Here is a 20,086-nt window from a genome sequence, read left to right as displayed (position 1 = left end):
ATTTTTAACAATCAAGACAATAATTAAGATTAAATGACAATGAAAATAATTATTAAATTCAGCCCTAATGTGCACTTTTACTGTTTTAGTGCAACCAAAGATACTAGATATGTCTAATTAATCCTGCTTACATCATTACTGTGACATGTACATGTTAAAAAAAAAAAAAAAGTCCCTCTGAAATCTGATGAAGAAACATCGTTTTACTTATACACAATGAATTCACGTTCAGTATGTGAACATCTGATGAAAATGGTGTCAGTTTGATAGCGACTGCAAGGTTTTATTTTTCTATATTTTATCACCTATGGCAGATTTTTCTCATACCATGCAGACCTGCTGTTATAAACAAAATACAAGAGATACCAACACCAATATGTGGAATGTTTTTTTGTGGTTTATTGACCCAATCCGTGTACTGTATGTGTGTGTGTGTGTTTTTTAGGTATAAAGTCAGGCTGATTCAAACTCTAGCCATTTGGAACTAGACGGGGATAAGAAGAAAAGTGCTGCTGCTGAATTCGGTGTCTGGAGGGATGATGGACTGGCAGCTGCCTGGCTCAGAAGAGAAAACAGACTAGAACAGCTTAAACCTACCAAGGTGTGAGATTTATTCATGCTGTGTGTGTGGGAGTGTGTGTATGTGTGTATATCTGTGGGGATTCAGCTGATATAACATGTTTGAAGGCTGATTCTGAGATTTTTTTCTGGAGGTTTTTTTTTTTCTTTCTTTTTTTTTTTTTTTTTGTAAGGCAGGTTCCTGTGACTGATATTTAATGCATTACCTCTGAACATTTTCATGCCAAAAAAATGAAAAGACTTCAGTCTGTTGCTTAAATTTTTTCTCAAGATGGAAAAACCTCTATGGCAGCATTTAGACTGTCATGTAGCACTAAAACTTCCTCTGAAACCCATTAAAAATGAAATTGTCCCAAGGTTTAGCAGCTTTTATTGAATGCTGGGGAAACTCTGGGATAAATTAAGCTTTTAATTTACCAAAACATTATGAGATTATTACACAAGGAAATGAAATATTAAAAGAATGTCATATTTTGTTTTTTGTTTCACAGGAAAGAATCATAGTCATATTTGCAACAGATGACACTAACTGACAAGTAGTGGGTGATACACTGGTCCATAATGTGTATATGCATGCTTTCCTGTGTGTGTTTGTTGTCTTACATACATTTGTTTTCCTGAGTGTGTTTTTAAAAGGGATGATGAATCACTCACTAATCTCTAAATGGGAGTCGTGTTACATTTTGAGGAAGCATCCATCATGTCTCCAGTTGGTGCAGACAGGTCATGGGAATAGTCGCACTGCACCGCTAACTCGTTAGCAGTTGCTCTCACTTCGCCTGTCACTTCTCCAAAGTTGGCAGTAATTCCTAATTTTATGGTCCATGGACAGCAGAGACGACAAACTAGGTTAAAGTTACCGTGGCTAATGTCATTACAGGCTGTCAGACACACTGTACTTTGGATTTTTCACTGAGAGCTTACAGGTAGAGCTTCATTGACTTTCGAAGAGGCACTCTCCATCTCCCAGTTATGTCCTAGTTACACACCATGAGCATTATTCTTAATATGCAGAGCATAGATCAGATATACTTGCACATATAAATTGCTCTATTTTCAAGTGTTGATGGAAACTGTTTTTCTTCCACAAGTGCAGTTTCTATTTAGAGCTGGAAAAATGAGAAAAAGGTCAATGGTGGTGTGACTTAAGTACACATAATATATTTTCGGGGATACTGAGTTTGAAAATGTTGCCATACAATCATAAAATTTTCACTCCATCAAAACACAATCCAGCAAAATCGTCCCTATCTTCATTATGTGGGAGAGAGATGAGCTACTTTACATTCATTCTTCACATAATATTCAGAGGTATTATCAGACTACTGAAGAATTTTTGAGGCAAATGTGTTTGTGCTTTACCTAGAGGTGGAAATTAGACACATGACGAACATTTATTTTGTGAGTGTGTTGATCATCAACAGAGTAATCATACAATTTTTCACTCCAATGGAATCACATGAGTTTTTGGCTTTGTTAGCTAGCTGGTCCCATTCTTGTTTTTTTTTGCCAACTGCTCTGGTCCAGCCTGAAATATCTTTACAATGATTTGAAGAATTATCTTAAAGAAACTTGGTGGAAGATGCATCATAATGTCACCTTCATGACATTTGTGAGTCTGAATTGGATTGCTGTATGTTTTGGCACATATATTGCCCCTACACAATGAGTTAGAACACCTTTGGTGATCACTCCATTTTCCAATTAGCATTCATTGCAAATGAACTGTAAGGTAAAGCTACAAGTAAAGCTAAAGCTACTTAAGCCCCCATGGCCAACAGAGGGCCCCCAAGAACCCTGGAAATGAGGGCTTGAAATGTTTTGTTTTTTGTGACACATTATGTCATTGGTAATCTTTCGGGAAATGCACTATTGTATTAATAGGATGGTGAACTAATAATGCTGGTTTAATCAGTTCCTGCTTCCTCTGTTAGAGCTGGTGTCATGAACTGCATTTTGATTCAGTCCAACAGATTAATGTTAGGTTACAGGCCTCTATACACATGGGAAAAGCAGCAAAAAAGGGGAAAAAAGGACATGTCCTTCAAACATTAATAATAGTCAGTAGTATTGATCAGTGCGGAGCCCCTTGCTTTTAAACTCTTCCTAGAGCCATGTCCAGGCTCGGACTGGCCCCGAAGGTTAAAACACATCCATTCTTTCAGTCATTATAAATTCAGATGAATTAAATTCACTGTAATTCAGTTCACTTGTGAAGAGCTGGTGATATGTCCATGATGTCCATGTCCATAGTGATATGTTCATCCAGCCTTCACCCAATGTCAGCTGGGAATGGCTCCAGACCCCTGCAACCCTCCAGAGAATTAAGTTATGGAAAATGAATGAATAACTTGTTCAGTTCAACTGAATTAAATTCAGTTCAACTCTTTGCTTTAGTTGCATGAATATAACAAAAAGCATCAAATACAGTAACAAAATAATAACACGAGCAAAAAGAAATACAATACAAAAACAATATAATCCATTTTCTAAAATAGGAATTGAAAATGAAAGAAGCAAAGGAAATGGCAAAAAGTTAATTTTACTTTTATTTTCTATAAATAATAAACAAAACACAGCACAAATACAAGGCTCAAATGACAGCTAATTATAACAGAATAACTAGTCAAAAACCCTTTGAATGTGTTGGTTTGATTTAAAGTCATTCATTATCAGCTTTTATGTTTCTGACTCATATTCAGCAGTCAGACCTGTCTCTCTCACTTTGTGTATATGTTTCTACACACACTCTATTCTCCAAAGACCGGGATGTTAAATTCACTCCGTGTTGCATTATTCATGTGGTCTTGGAGACATAACCTTCCTGAGGGGAACCTTAAGTTTTACCTCAGGCTCTTGAGGGTATTGTATATTTTACAGGAGAATGTGTGTGTGTGTGTGTGTGTGTGTGTGTGTGTGTGTGTGTGTGTGTGCAGGCTTATTCATCACAGGCCCACTGGGTGCCCAACCTTATTGTTTCTCTATGACCTTTAAAATATAATCTTGCTGTTTAATTATGTTTTTCTTTATGTGTGGTGCCATCCCAACCTCCATCAATTTACTTCATGACATTTCTCTTGATCTTTCTTGCCACTCCTGCCCTGTCTGTTGCATGCAGACATATAAACACACTGTAACACACTTAAGTTGCTGATTATTTTTGTACCTCATCCTGTTCACAATCTTGAGTGCATAGGTGACTGAGAATTTATCTGCTTAAGTATTTTAAATTTAATTTTCTATGATGCCTGCGGCAGAAAACTCCAGCCGACAGGATCCTGTTTTTTCCCCATGGAAGGTCACTGTTGCTGCAGGACATGGCAAAAGAATGGCAGGGATGTGGAGTGGAATGGATGATGGTAATATTTAAATACTAATGAAAATGAGGTTGGATTTGGAGAGATTTGTTGAATGCGTTATAAAGTGAGGTTGTGGTATGAAACCATAATCTGCCTTCCCATGTGCCTTTGGCTGCCAGGTTTTCGTTTTGCGAGGCAGCAGTCCAGCTGCAAGTTTACAAAGTAGACAGAATTTATATGAAAAGTATTTGAAGTACTACAGACCTGACGACAGTATAGAACTTCTACACTTTCATGGAGTAGTAGTGGGAGGATGGAGCTTTCCTTTCCCCAATTTGTGTTTTTTTCATCACAGGACTCAAGTGAAATCACAAGCAGCAGTGCCATTTGAGATAATCCTTTCATTCTGATAAATACACTGCTCGGAGAGAGCCTATTAAATCAGCACATTATCATCACCTTTTCACTGTCATGGAAGAAGTAAATTGCCATATCTTAACTTTGAAATGCTAATGTTTGTGTTCAGAAGACTGCAGAGCTCTGACCTCAACAAAGACTCCTCCAGTCTATATTATAATTCCGCCCTGTTACATTTATGATGTGCTACACTGTTATACTGCAAAGTTTGACATCCCTTTATAATAAACGTCGTTTGAGGCTCATTCATACATTTACTTATTGTGTAATTTTGGTTGAAGTCTTCCGAAGTTCTGCTAACCATCACACCATAAATCTAGACTTTTTTAAAGACTTTTTATGGTCTCCTATTTCACTCTTTTCCTACCCATATGTTGTGACACTCTCTGTTGTCAACAGCCTAACTTGAAATAAACTGAGTGCTTCATCTGGCTCTTGAGGCTGCATTTCAGTCATGGTCACATTTATGGGATGATTAGAGCTCAGAAGGCAGGATAAGCGCATATCTCTATTAGCGTGCAATAAACAGTCTGACAGAGCAAACATTACCAAGAAAACAAGCAGCCACATTTGATTACTCCCTATTGATTTGTCATGAGGTCATAGTCCATGTGGCTGTATTTGATTTGAGGTTTATGCTTCCTCCTGTGACGCCTCTCACCATATTTGTAGAGACTAATGCCAGTTGTCACTGCTCTCAGGTCACTTAGAATGCACAATAAATCTAACATAAATTCAAATGAAGAAACTGTAACACATTGAATCATAACACAGAAACACAACATGAGGACCTGTTTTTTTTCTGTAAATGAATTACATTTTCCTTATTTTTTAGCACGGCAAACACAGTTACTGGTTTTTAGAGTTTAAAACCAACTTTAATCCACCAATCCCACCAAAAAAAAAAAATAATAATAATTGAATTTCAAAACACCTGTGCTGAACTCACCATGAGATTTAGATTATCACCTGGCCAGACGCCGGCAGCACAGCTGGCTCTGCACTTCCGAGAAAAGGCCAAATGGACACTTGGGACAGCAGATGGACTCCAGTAATATGGACATGAAGGAGCTGGATTAGACCCAGAAAAAATGTTCCAGTCTTGATGATAACTAGATTAAATGTAAAATAAGACAAAAAGGGAACAGAGACTTCTGCTGCAGCCAGTAGTGTACTCTTCCTACAAATTTTATAACCTCTATTTACTTCCTTTTTGTCCATTGGTGACAGTGGTTAGTGTCACTGACTGTTACCATGGTAGCAAAGTTCTTATTTCTTTTTCACATGGTGTCACTGAGGAGTTAATTTTCTACACAATGTGAAAAATCAGAGCTGTACAATTAATCAGTTGCAACATGAATGCAGTGCAGTCAGGTAAGTTAAGTGCTATAAGTAAAGGGACTGTAACAGCTGTAAGTCCTAGTATTGAATGTCTGTCCGTCTGTCTGTGCAGTTACACAACTGGCTGATTTAAAGGTCCATTGTGTGTATGATGATATGGTGAATATCAGAGACACTGAACAGATAGAGGAGTGCTATAAGAATATGATGTTTGTTTTTTTTTTTAAAGCACTTAAAGTTTGAAAAAATACTCTTTTTAAAGCAATCAATAGGCTTCACTTGTGCATTTTACTTGATAACCAAGCCAGTAGAACTAAACTGTAATATCTTCAGCCCTAAAAAAACAATTCCAGTCCCCGCCTTTATGAACCTACTTGAGAATTTAAGGTGTCTTTTCTCAGTCTGTACCCTACCCATCCACCAAGTTTTATGAAAATCGTTGCCGTACTTTTTGCAAAATTGTGCTTGCAAAGCCATAAATAGAGTGGTCATATATTCTTCTCCATGGAGATGGATGATCAAATTATGTTAAAATGAAATGTGCATCTGGACATTTCCACAAAGCAAAACATAAAATCTTGCTGGTTTATATGATACACAGTCTCCTGGTTCAAGTACTATAATAATGTTACTGAATAGAAACATATTAACCTAATTAATTCATGACATTTATATTAATCAGATGGCATTTATGGATGTATTCAATGTTCTGGGTGATGTATGAGAAGGAAATTGCCTCTAAGTCTCTCTCAAGACCATCCTTGTTCCTTTGAACAAATCTGATTTAAACTCATTGAGGTTAAGTTGTTTGGAAATGCTGACATGAGGCGCATCACTTCACCTTCAGCCGTCCTGTGTGCAGAGGAGAGCCTTTCAGCACCACGGACAGCGCACAGACGGACACGGCTTCACCCAGCTTCCACATCCTCCACGAGACATTTAAATACAAATGAATGAAGCATGAATTTAATGAGGTTTTATCTTAGATTTGGCTCATTTTTACATCTGTTCAGAATCCTTTATCAGCACCATTAACTGGGACTGTCAGAGGGTGAAGTGTTCACGGCCTACTTGTGTTATCTTTACTTTCTACTGAAGCTCCAACTCCCAGTGACAAACAGTATTCTACTGCTAAACCCCCAGGCTCCCTCATAATGTATTAACCCTTTACAGTCAGCGGGAGGGGAAGAGATTGGGTGGTTAAATAAGTTGCTGTAACCACTTTTAATTATAACGGTGCAGCACCGCGGGAGACACAGTTTTCATCCTCAAGGCTAGATTTGAGCTGCTGCAGTCCCACAGGCAGAGAAAAACACCAGATCCAGATATTAGTATAGAGGATGTAAATGGGAGAGTGGGGTTTTCTAATCAGAGGCAGGGCGCGTGAACACAGACAGTCTGATCAGCAGATAATGAGGGAGGAAAGAGCGTCCTCAAGGAAAACAGCGAAGCCATGGAAATGAGGTTTGGCTGGATGGAGTCCTGGATCCTGACGCCTGGCCCACAAAGAACAAGAGCAAGAAAAGGAAAAAAATTTAAGGATGGGTGGTGGGATGGGAGAGGAGGGGGAGATTAGACACACTGCATCATTTAAGTACTGCGGCTGATGTCATTTCCTAAGCACCATAATTGGTCATCAATGACTCTTTAAAGCTGCGAACAATGGATAAATGAAAACACACACACGCACACACACACTTCCCCAGGGGAGATGTTGAAGCAGCACTGATCCAGTGAAACCTTAATTGCTCGGACCTCACACCTCTCTCTCTCTCTCTCTCTCTCTCTCTCTCTCTCTCTCTCTCTCTCTCTCTCTCTCCCCCTCCTCCTCTCTCTCTTTCTGTCTCCCACTGACTCACACACCTGCGTGGAGAAGGGGCAGCTCCAGCTCCCACTGAGCGCCACGGCGTCGCATATTTCCCTCTCACCTATACACAGTTTTACCTCGGCTGCCGTGGCCCCCATGTGGCCCCTCCCTTACCGGACTGCACCGATAAATGGGTTAACTCTGTCACCGGGAAAAGATAAATGCACCGGGAGCGTCGGGAGATCCCTCCCTCTCTCCCTTCTGTTTGACCGAGCTGCGCTCAGAGCTTCAGCCGGACACCATCTCCATCTTCTGCGCTGTTATTTCGACAGAGTAAACTGCATTTAATTCGTGATTTATAATTTATTGGAAGAGACTGGCAACAGCAGCTAGCAGCAGCAGCAGCACCACCACCACCACCACCGGTTCTTAGACCCAGACCCGTGGGCGGCTGGGTGGCGTCCGTCTGGGCGAGCTGATAGGACGAAGATCTGGCACCACTGCTTCAACACCCCAAAATCTCAAGATATGGCGATGAGAAGTGAGATGTAGAACACGAATGGGAGGCCATTCATGTGGGGACTGGGCTTCAGCTGAAACGGATCAGATTTCTGAGAACCACCCTCACCTCCATCATCCCCCTCCTCAAACCAGTTGATATTTTGTGAATAACTATCCAAAAAGTGTGGAGCACATGACCCACTGGTGAATTCCCGAAGCAGGTCCAACACACAGACTGAATGAGTCCATCTTTGGCTGTCGGACGGACTCCTCAAGAGCACAGGACGGATGCAAACAGACTAAATACATCTTGGCAATTCCAAACACCCTCAGCATCTCCGCACACGGTGTTGTAACCGAGCGTGGTGAATCTCACACCGGCGGACCAGTGCTTTCACAGCCAGGTAGGCTACAGCCAGGTAGGATGCTTAATTGGTGTGTCACCTCTGCCTTTTTTGTGTTAAAGGTGATAAAGGTGATTACCACGACCGACCGCCCATGCGTCGGTCCCGCTCATGGCCGCAGTGCCGCGCGGGCGACTGCACCTGTTGTGATCCGTGGAAGTGTGGGGAGCGTGCTTGCGCGTGAGCGCGTGCGTACGTGTGTAAATATACCTACACTGTATGTGCTGTATGCGCTGACAGTCCAGATGGGCTGTGCAGTTGTAATGGCTGACAACATAATGATGTCTATGTATATTTGCGTTTAGACTAAACTGCTCCTGTAAATGTCTCTCCAGCTGTTTCTGTGCGTGGCGCGCGTCGGTGCGCGTTGTGTGGGTTTGATCTGTGTGATTAGGTGATTATAGGTCCATCACACACGCCATATAAGTGTAATTACAGTATAATTGACTCAACACGCAGCGGGATGTACAGCACTCCATCACTATACATCATGCTTTGAGGCTTTCTCAGCCGTTCTGTGTTCGTTCAGGCTGCAGCAGCTCACATATTGGTTCTGATAAATGGGGTCTGGCCTGAAGTCTAAAGCCCAATTGTATTAACTCTCATTGCCAGATGCTCTAAAACTTCACAGCTATAAAACACGATGGCCAAGTCTGTCACATGCCTCACACACATTCATCATTTGGTACCCGGTGGAGACCTGCCTGTGGACGGTAATGGACAGAGGGGGCTCCGCGTGCTTGGAAGGTGCGAGCATTTTGAGGGCATGGCGAGCACAAATGTTTGTCTTTTTTTTTTTTTTTTTCTTGTAACAATATTCGGACACCCCAATGTTTTAAGCAATGAGGGTGACATATAGCAGCAGCTTGGAGCAGTAGGCGGTATGAGTCCAGCTGCGCTCCCTCCGCTGCAGATGCGCGCACCGTGGTAGATCATCATGGGTGTCCAACACTTTTTCCATCGGCTGGAACTCCTTTAACATCAAACAGGCGTTGTTTAAACCACCTGGGAGAAAACCAAGGGCGCACTCGTCCTCATCTCATCTGCCTGGCTGGTGGTGGAACACCTGGGCTATCCAGTTAGCGCGGGAGTTTACAGTGGAGCCAGATAAGGTGTTGGCTGACCCTGGGTGACCTCCTGGAGAGGCTGCTGTAGGCGACAAGATGGACTGCCCATCATGCGCCTCTGTTGAGGAAGTGTTTATAGGATACAGGCCTGATGGGTAAGGGAGAGGCAGCAGAGATCACAGCAGTGTGGTGGTTGCCTCTTTGCCCAAGGTGACACCGACAATGTGACATTGGCAGCAAAGATAGGAAGGGACAGTAGGGCATTTCAATAAAATTAATCTAATAATTTATGATTGGCTTAGCTGCAGATCCAATAAGATGGCATTTATTGTTGTTTGCTTGTTGACGTAATGACATTTGTCCTTCTTTGATGCAGAAAATTTGCCTTCTGTCTATTTTGATTGGCCTTGGGTTCTACAACATTAAAAGATGACAAATAGCTCTGCAGATTACCTTGATTCAACACTGATATTTCAAATGTGGTCTCCAGTTATTTCTGGCAGGTGGCGACGGTTTTATCTCCAAAACTGGAAAAGAACTTGATGTTTCAGTGGCTTGTAGTAAAAAGAGAATAATTTGTTGATTTATCTTGAAGCCATGCACCCAGCCAGTGAACAGATCTCATGCACACAGACATCAGACAGTCCTTGGATGCAGCTAAATCACACAGTTTTGCATGTTCTGATGGGCAATTGGTGGCTCCAGCAGAAACAACCTGCCTGCTTTGATCTGGTGGGTAAAGCTTGGTTCTGGTATTATTGTCGTCCTGTCATGGCTGGCTCATAATGGCAGTGCTGTGCATGTGCAGTGTGACCCCTCAGCTCTCTCTCTGCCATTCTGCTAATGCATTTCTCTCTGTGGGGACTGCGGGAGGTGAGAAAAAAAAACATCATTCTCCTTTCTCCCCTTTCCAAGCTTTTGACTCAATCTCAGTTGCACCTCCATTCCCTTCATCTCAGCCTCTTCCCTCCCCTCAGCTGAAATTTTCTCTGATCACCTCGCTGCACACTTGAAACTGGACTCCCTCGGGTGCAGATGACCCCACAGTTCAAACGCTGCCAGTCAGCCCACTTTTTTTTTGGTCCTTTCATCACCCTTTACCACCCGTCCTCATCACCCTCACTCTTTCACCTGTCTCTGTCGATCTGTCTTTCCACCGCTCCTCTTCCTGCTCAGAGCCAGGCAATGAGGCTTATCAGATGGAGGTTTTCTGCTAAAGCTTGTCCTTGTCAGCTCTCATGTCCATCTCTCCGACGACATATTCTGTTTTCACGACTAGACAAACCACTATCCAAAAATATAGAGGGGAAAAGTGATGAAAGAGACAGACAGAAAAAAGAGAGGATCAGTGTGTGACTGAATTTGATGTATGTGTATGCGTGTGTCTGCTGGCTTTGGCGATGAGTGAGTGTTTCTGTCAGGGGAACAATTGTTTGAGCAGATGGACTGTTAAAATACATTCTCCTATTAATTTCTCATCATATGGCTGATTAATTTGTTCACTGATTTAATAATTGGTGGATACATTTGTGCAATTGAAGAGTATTTTTTCTCTGTGCAGTATTATTTTTCAGCTTTTTTATTGTTTTATGTCTTTATTCCTTTTTTTCTGTTAATATAACCACATGTATCGTTCCTGTTTTATTACTACCTTTCCTGTTCTGCACACTCACTTTACTGTAAATGCTGCTGTAACACTTGAATTTCCCCACTGTGGGATCAGTAAAGGCTTATCTTATTTTATGTACATACACATTTAGGATACACATTGTAAAACTGCGTATGCATCAAACCAGTTATGGTCCACCCACAGGATATAATATGTTTACATATTTCCAGCATGCGTACTAAGGTTTTTGTATGTACATGCAGATCTGAAGGGCTCAATATAAATGACTTAACTATAAAGAAAAAAAAGAAATAATCAGAAGTAACTCAACAAAATGTGATGTCTCTAGGTGTAATAATGTATAAAATGAACAAACTACACTGTAAACGTTGTCTCTATCAAATTTTAGTATGAAAAATGTATGTTTCATGTAAATTTGGTTGCTTCCTGAGATGGAGTGGATGAATGTGTTGGTTGTAAATTTTTGTCAGCCACCCTTTTAAGAGTTTTATCAGTTCATCCCATGCTAAAAAAAAAATTAAAAATACAATCAAGACGCTGGCATCTGTCTTCATATTTATTCATTTAGCACCAAAAACACTGATTTGTCTCAACAGTGATGCGACAATATTTACATTGATGCTAATATACTTTACACTATACAGTAAATGGACAATCCACCATTTATAATCCAAAACTCAATCTGCAAAAACAGGATAATGGCCCTGAAGGGGCTGTTGTCTGAGAAAACAGCATGATGAAGGAAGAAAACCTGCAAACTGGGGGCTTGGATCTGGAAAGATGTGAGATTTTTATTTGGCATAAAGGACCAGTGTTGTACTGTGTTATGGGAAATGTAGGATGCAGGATTTTTGAAGTGTGAACTATTCTAACTATTCAAGGACTTAAAAGTCAGGATATTTTATAAAATGTAGATTATTCCTTAAAATTTATACAGTGTTCAGATGTTTTCAGTGGAATGTTAATTGTGCTAATTAGACACTGATCAAAGAATGACTTTTTAGCTTGTGTGTTTGCATGTGCATCATATTGGCTCAAACTCATGTCTGCAGAACAGATACATGTTGCTGTGGTGACCTGAGTACCTCTATTGTGCACGTGGGACAAGTGTAGAACCAGGAGCAGATGGACCAAAGAATAAATTTCCTCAGAGCTCACAAACTATGTGCACTTACACATTTTTCTGCACAAACACACACTGTTTGCTTTCTATCTCTGTCACATACACACACACACAAAAAGGCGTTTTCACACCTGATGTCCTCTACAGATCACTAAAGCAGACTTGCACATATCCCATGGCTCTTAACCTTTTAAACTGTCTTTGTCTCTACTCTCAGACTGTGTCCTTTTCCTCCCTTGGCTCAGGTTCCACAAAGGATTTAAGTCTCAAATATTAGGAGAGGAGAGGAGAGGAGAGGAGAGGAGAGGAGAGGAGAGGAGAGGAGAGGAGAGGAGAGGAGAGGAGAGGAGAGGAGAGGAGAGGAGAGGAGAGGAGAGGAGAGGAGAGGAGAGGAGAGGAGAGGAGTTTAGATTTTTGGCTATATTTCCTGTTACAGAGACATCTCTATCTGTCCTGTCTGGCAGCAGCATACTCAAGAAATGCTCCTGGGATCTCTTTTCCTTCCTCCTTCCTCATCCTTTCTTTTCTTCTCCTGTTTCACCTCGACTTACTTCAGTTCAGTGTGTACTATTGGCAGAAATATTACATGAAGCATATTGCCAAAGTGTCAAAATATTACACTGGGAAAACCCTCAGAGGGTAATTCTCATGAATCACAGGAGAGAGTCACACTGATCACACGACAACAGCGGCCTTTAGTGATTGATACCCTGTCAAGCCCCGGGGTCTCTTGGTGATGTGTTAGGTGGCACTAGGGATTGTCTGGCAGGACAGGAAGACAGCAGATCAGACGGGGGGGTTAGAAGAAACGATAGCAAATGACAGGGCTTAAGTGTATTTCCTCTGTAACTTACATTAAGAAGATTGTACAAAGAGCAGGCAGGGGGAAGGTGGCAGAAGAATCATTGTTTGATAATACCGAGGTCGTGATTGTACTCTGATGGTATTTATCTGAACAATAACAGTTGGATTTTTTTGTGACTGCATTGAATTATAATGTGATTACATAATTTGTCACTGTGATTCTGCCACAAGGAGACAGCAGTTTCTCCCAGAAATGAGCATTAGCAGAGAGGAATGAACAATGTTCCCTCAACAAGAGCTTGTGTTTCTAAAAGGAGCTCACGACCGTGCTGGTAGCCAAGGTTTTATACACATGCACACATAGAGGCACGCATCCTTCCTTCTTTCTGCTATTTTCCTCACATACTCACTTGCACTCAAAATGTGTTTAGACTGAGTGTACGTCTCTGTGTGCTCTGCAGGGAGAAGATGCCATTCCACCATGTGCGGGCGGGCCTGCTCTATCCAGACAACTACCTGAGCAGCTCCCTGACCGAGGGCAGCGAAGCCTTCCAGCTCACCAGTATCTCCACAGAGGAGCTGGGTGGTGAGTGTGCTGACATGCAGAGAGAGAGAGAGAGAGACGGTGGAGGGGGAAGGAAGGAAGGAGGGTGGGAGGGTAAAGTGTGAGGTACTAGCAATTAATGTTTCACTTCTGGAACAATGGTGTTACAACGCTCCAATTCTCTTGGGGAAAAGTTTTTCCATTTAGCCATTCAGTCAATGCTTGACTGGATGCATTGGTTTCCAATTATGCTTCTTGGGAAATAAAATCAGTCACTGGACTTAAAGCGATGCAGTGTCTTGCAGAAATATACTGCATATAACCATTCCTGAATAGAAAACCAATGTATTGGTATTTGGATCCTAATTCTTGCATTAAGATATATGTCTCCAAAGGCCTGTTTTGATACAGTAAAAAGACTGTCTGCATTCGTTCTGTGCAGTCATAACATAAACTGTATGCTTGCTGCAATGCTGTTCCCTCCTGCTTTATAATAGTGAGGCCAAAATTATGTGAGCTGCCATGTTGATTGTGTGACACAAATAGGAGCCAGAATCCGTGCAGTAGAAATGCAGGGATGTGACGGCTGCCTACCCGCCAGCTGCCTCATTCATTTCCTTCATGCTTCTGACAGAGTCTTTAAATGGACTGGTCATGATAGCTGCCAGTCACCCACTTTTATATCATCAAGTAACTAATTAAAAACAAATTGATCAGAAATAAATGACAACTTGTGTATAAATCACCTTGATGAAACCCGCTTTAAAATATCAGAAGATGCATTGGACCCGTAGAGAAATATGAGATTTTATGATCTGTGACATAGCCAGCCACCAGGGGGAGTTTGAAACACTTTGGCTACACTTTTGGAGAGCTGTCACTGCATCCTTCTATATACAGAGTGTTAATACTGATTTTAATACTGACCATGAGTCTTCTATTAGTTTATAAGACACCTATGATAGCTCTTCAGTTTTCATTCTCTTTCTAATCACAAGCCTAGATAGGAATGTTTGCTCTCAGTCAGTTTCTCAATTCTGCATGTTTTCTAAGCTACTTTGTCTCTAACAATACCACAAGATACAGCATAACCCAACTCCTTAAAACTTCCCAGGACCACTCCAAGGTCTTGTATTCTTTCTGTTTGTATCTTATTTTCTTTCTTCTGCTTAGTGACAGTGTCATACATCATATTAACCAATCATATTTAAGCTTAGCGCAGGCTACTACAAGTTAGACTGACTTCCAGGACAGGTCAGAACTGACTTCTGACAGAGGGCAAAGCTTCGTTTTGTCAGTTTCTCACTTGTGCACAATAAAGGAAGGCCTGACTGCCAACCAATCCATTCTCCACAAATTTCTTTGTCGTTTACGCCTCCATGACAAGAGTCTGTGGGTCATAGCTAAAAAAACAATTGATGTAGAACTGTTTTCAGCATTCCTGGAAATTCTTATTGGTTCTAATAAATGTGTACTGTATATCTGTATACTCTGACTCTGACCAACATAACCCCTCCTCTATATACAGTTGTTTTTACAGGGATTAAACCAGTATAATCACTAGTATTGTTGTTTTTATGGCTTCATCTCTAAACAGACGGTCTAATGATGTCGTTATACAGACTTTTTACAGTTAGAGGTTGAGATGGATGAGGCCCAAAAACAAAACTTTAGACTAAAACACAGGAAATGTTGATGTTCATGTCTTGCTTCCAACGGAAAGTAATCTGTAGATTGAACATAGAATAAAAGTCTTTACATTTTAACTGTGTCTTTGTGTTTGTAACCAGATGACTGATAGTCGTCATCTAAAATTCTTATTTCGGTCTGAACCATGATCTTTTTCTAATTCTCATTCTTAAAGCAGTCCCCTAAAAAGAACTTTATAGTGTAGCACAGAAGACACATGATGCATACATGGAAACAAATAAAAACAGTAAAGCTCATCTACAGCAGCAGTTTACAGAAAACATTTGATATTGTTAACCAGTTGTGCAAGAAAACAAAGAAACCAACAAATAAGAAAATGGATTAATTAATTCCCTGTTTCCATTTATTTTGCATTGCCTATCTATTTCTCCAAACTTTCCATGACTACTGCAGCTTGTTTAACTGAATTATGGGAATGAATGAGTGTGTTTTTTTTGTTTGTTTTGGGTTTTTTTTTGCACTATTTATTTTTAGATTAAATCCAAACCTTGAATCAGAAGGGCCAGAAACTCCACTGTAAATGGAAAGAAATCCATCATTGCTGACCTTAACTGCCTTCTCAGTCAGTAGGTCAGACAGAAGTGGTACAGTTCAGTTTATTTCTTTGTAGTCACATCTTGTGCAGGTATCCCTAGTTTTTCCTAATTTCTTCCTGTAAATGTTTTGAAAAAGCCAAAATCTTTAAATGTGCTTTTGTCATTGCCCAAATCCACCAGTTACTGTATATATTTGAACATTTTTTTATAGTGTTTTGAGTCATTTCTGCTGCCTGCAAACTGCCACCTTGTCTCTAAGGATGGTAATCCATCACCCAAAACTGCACACCTATATATGTCATTTTGAAAGTCACTGGTAACATAACATAACATAACATAACATAACATAACATAACATAACATAACATAACATTTTTTATAAGTACTTTATTTTACCAAGTAAATTCAACTGAGAACAATTTCTCACTTACAATGATGAAACACTGACAAAACACAACAGAACAGAACAAAAGAAAAATGGATAAAAGGAAACAGTACAGATGAATCCAAGACTTGCAACCAATGGTGAAGAGACTATGAAGTTAAAAATGATATAAATAACTACTAGAGTGTATAGGGAGAGGGGAGAAGGGGAGAGGGGAAAGGGGAGAGTCAACACAGGGGAGAAGGGGAGAGGGGAAAGGGGAGAGTCAACACGTGCAACAGTGAACTAGGGAATGTTGTAGTTTCTGTTTAAACGTAAGGAGAGATGGGAGAGCTGAAAGTTTAAGGGAGTTTTGAAGGGAGTTCCAATCATTGCTGCAGCAAAACGAAAGGAATTCACATAACATAACATAACATGACATAACATAACATAACATAGCATTGGACTTGATTTCCAAATTTACAAAAATGCTTTTGCAGTGAAATAAATGCATATACTTCTGGCATCAGTGCTTTGGTACAAAACAAGCAGCTAATCCTGTCACAGACTTTGGACCAAGTGCATGAGAGTGTGTTCCTGACTGATGCTGTTTGTTTCTGTTTATATATGTGGGCTATTGTAGTTTGCTTGAATGAGCTTTGGTATGAAGTACTTTGTAGCATAAATCTTTTAATCCATTGTCCCTCGTGCGCCGGTCCACACAACCCCGTTTGCTAAAAACAGCTGCTTTTCAAAACTGTTTGAGTAAATGAAACATCAGTCTAATTGGTCTTGTGTTTTCTGTCAAGGGCAGCGAGGAGGGTGGAGCTGCTTGGACCCACAGTTTATTTCAGCTCTTATGTAAGAATTTGTAATGAGGCATTATCTAGTCACTGTCAGCCACAGATCCAAAACAACCAATGGGATTGTTTGATGTGGACAGAATACCCGTTGTGTTTCCTGCCAGCGTTAGAAAACTCCTAATCCTACTTCAGAGAGATGCTGAAGGTTCTTCTAGGATGATCTGTTAGTGAAGATACAAAGCTAGTTAATCACCCCTGTGTTGGTTTGCTGCGATCCTCTTCTCTAGTTTTGAGGCATTTCATCAATCACAGTGAGAACAGTCCTGGGGGTTGACTTGGTAATACACAGGCAGGGCTGCATACTCTGACACACACATACACACATACACACATACACACACCAGGCATTGCACAGTAATACATCAGGGACCGGCTCATTCGTACCCTATTGAAAATGTACTCTTCACTGTTGAGCTGCATACAAATACATCTCACTTTGTTTTGGGGGGCCGTACACTCACCCGCATTCCCAATCCCTTGCCTCTGATTCTCACTTTATTTAGTGAGAGAGAGAAAGGAGGCAGTGGCATGGTGCTCCAGTCTAGTTATCAGCCGTGGGGGATATTTACAGGCTTAGATGGGGGCTGTGACTGAACTTCAGCTCCCACGCAACTGACAGAGCAAAGACAGGCATAGGAGACAGATCTGAGATGGACTTATTACACAGAGGAAGGAAAGAGCAGCGTGTCAGGACGAGAATATTAATGACACACGGCCTGAGAGAGAAAGAGAGCGATGAACTTCATGTAAAATTCATTGTTGAAGTTAAGAAAAGGATTAGCGTTGGGGAAATTGTGATTTAAACTCCATTCTGCATCGTCTCCATTATGCTTCTCTTGCAAAGATTTGTACAAATGCCGAACGCCAGCTGAAATGACACCATCGCCCACCCCTGAAACTCAAAACAAATCCACAGAAAAATGGAGTAGCCTCCCATGAATAGAGGCTTGTTATATCTGTCTTGTCTCTGCGGTCTTTATCAAGTCGATAAATTCGACCACCTCCACCTTTGCCCACAGCTCCACCTCCTCCCTTCCATCTCTTCTCGGATAGTGTAGATTGACTGACAGGTAATTAGCCAGAGATTGGCCGAGGTATTTTGTTCTATGTTCCTCTGAGGTTTGAGTAATTCTGCTGTGCAAAGTGATAGATGGCTTAAAGGCGGTGTGTGTTTTTAGTTAAAACTTCAACTTAGTGTAAGCCTTTTGTATGGGAGGAGTATACCGGAAATGCTCCTGGCGATGCTGCTGGTGATTGTGCTCTGTGGAGTGATTGGGACAGGCCCTTCAGGGTTTGCAAAACACAATAAGTATATAAAGATGTAAGAGACACAAGGAGACAGGAGGAGACAGAGATAAAGAGATCACACTCACCTTAATTTGTCTGAGAGAAGACTGCAGTGCTTCCAGTTAATGGGAAAGCCTGTTATCAGCACAGAGGAAGCTCCTTTTATTGTCTTATGGAGCTGTTAAAACACATTAGTATCACCTTATGAATCAGTTCACCTCATGGACACAAAATAATGGTTGAGAGTTACATTTAGGGGTTATGTTCAATGAAGATGAAAACAGTTTTATGTCACTGTCTTGAGCCTTTCCCAAACAAACACACTTTGAATTCTAAAAATCCTCTGCAGCTCAACCAAACCATTAATCAACACACAAGAGTCAGAGGATGTATTTCTCTTTAAATTTGTTATTAGATGTGTCCAAGCATCTCTATAAAAAATGTATTGATCCGTTGCCATTATGTTTAAAGGTTAAGATTGATTTGAAGTTTGTAAAGCAGCAAAAAACAATCTGTCAAGTAACAAAAAAAAAAAAGATGTGAAGTAGTACATTGATAAGTCTGTATCCTGGCTTTTGAGAGACAATCAGAGATGCAGATCCCCAGGTCATATCCACCATGTTATGTTGTAAATACACTAAAAGAAAAATACATTATGCATATCAGGAATACCAATCAAAATGAAAATATGCTCCCGACCTGATTGCCTCCTGGATCAGCAAGAAATGGATCATGTTATTAGATACTGTCATAAAATATGTATGATTTTTTTTCAGAGCAATAACTACCTTCATTTATTATAAAACATGAAAACTGACATAATCCTTAACAGATTCTAGGATCTCAATCCAAACCCATACAAATCCATCCAGAGACCTTATGTAAAACTGTCAGGAGGAAATGTGTTGCAGATTTTGAGTTGGACAGACAGACAGACCCAATTGCAATATGTTTTCAGGGTTGAGGGTTATAAAAGACTTTATCCAGCCCAAAATCAACATGAAGAAAAAAAATGAGAGAAAATGGCTTTAAATGCTTTAAATTCTGAAGCAAAAATAATATTCAACTTGTTTTATGGGAAATAATAATATTTAACCACATATATTTTATGGTAACTTGATATTTCATCACCAAATTGGAAATGAAAACTGTTTTATTTATTTTAGAAGACCTTTCACACCCAGTACCTCCACAGTCCACCAGGGAGCTTCAGGTCAGATTAGACTGAAGTCGTTTTCACACCTATTAGTCCAGTAGCCTCAGGCCCTGTCCATATGAAGACAGCTTCGGTCATATTCGCAAAAGTTTTGTATCGGATAGGCCTTTTGTTCACACTAAACCAGTGTTTTCAGTCACTGAAACTGCAACTTTTTGAGACCAGGTCCCAGAGTGGATAAATTTGAAAATGAGGGTTTACGATCAAACCACAACTTTTCTAAAATGATGATGTCATTGGATCTGCCACGGAGAGGGGCAACCAGGTAATATTGGATCAGACCTAGTAGAACCAAGCAAGCTTTATGCACATGCTCCACATCTTCTTCTCTGTTTTTGCGAGAGCATTACAACGCCACATACAGGCCTGGCATTTGTACTGCATCATTTTCAGTCATTTTCAGTGGTTTCGTGTGGATGTAGATATTTCCTGAAACAACTCTGCGTTTATGGAGCACTTTTTTAAAAACGACTAAGAAAAAGATGCGGTTTTATGTGGACATGGCCTCAGTACAATTGGGGACCCCATCAAGAATTACTGAATGAGAAGACAAGATAATAAACAAGAAATCATGCTGATCCATTGGTTAATGCA

At 40.6% G+C, this 20,086-nt stretch overlaps 1 protein-coding gene across 2 annotated transcripts in view; it reads left to right on the top strand.

Annotated features, from left to right (window-relative positions):
- The first annotated feature begins 7,500 nt into the window (after positions 1 to 7,500).
- caln2 (calneuron 2) overlaps positions 7,501 to 20,086 on the top strand; it is a 35,656-nt gene continuing 23,070 nt past the window's right edge. Inside the window, exons 1-2 of one of the 2 annotated variants that reach the window (XM_030154876.1) lie at positions 7,501 to 8,348; positions 13,434 to 13,558. In XM_030154876.1, the coding sequence (XP_030010736.1) occupies positions 13,441 to 13,558 (118 nt within the window). In that variant the 5' untranslated portion in view covers positions 7,501 to 8,348; positions 13,434 to 13,440. Of the gene's footprint in view, positions 8,364 to 13,433; positions 13,559 to 20,086 lie in introns of both variants that reach the window. The other variant, XM_030154877.1, reaches the window with a different exon arrangement.

This window comes from Sphaeramia orbicularis, chromosome 14 (genome assembly GCF_902148855.1).
Source record: "Sphaeramia orbicularis chromosome 14, fSphaOr1.1, whole genome shotgun sequence".
Lineage (NCBI taxonomy): Eukaryota > Metazoa > Chordata > Actinopteri > Kurtiformes > Apogonidae > Sphaeramia > Sphaeramia orbicularis.
The sequence above is the reverse complement of the archived record's forward strand: the minus strand, read 5'-3'. Positions and strand labels throughout refer to the sequence as shown.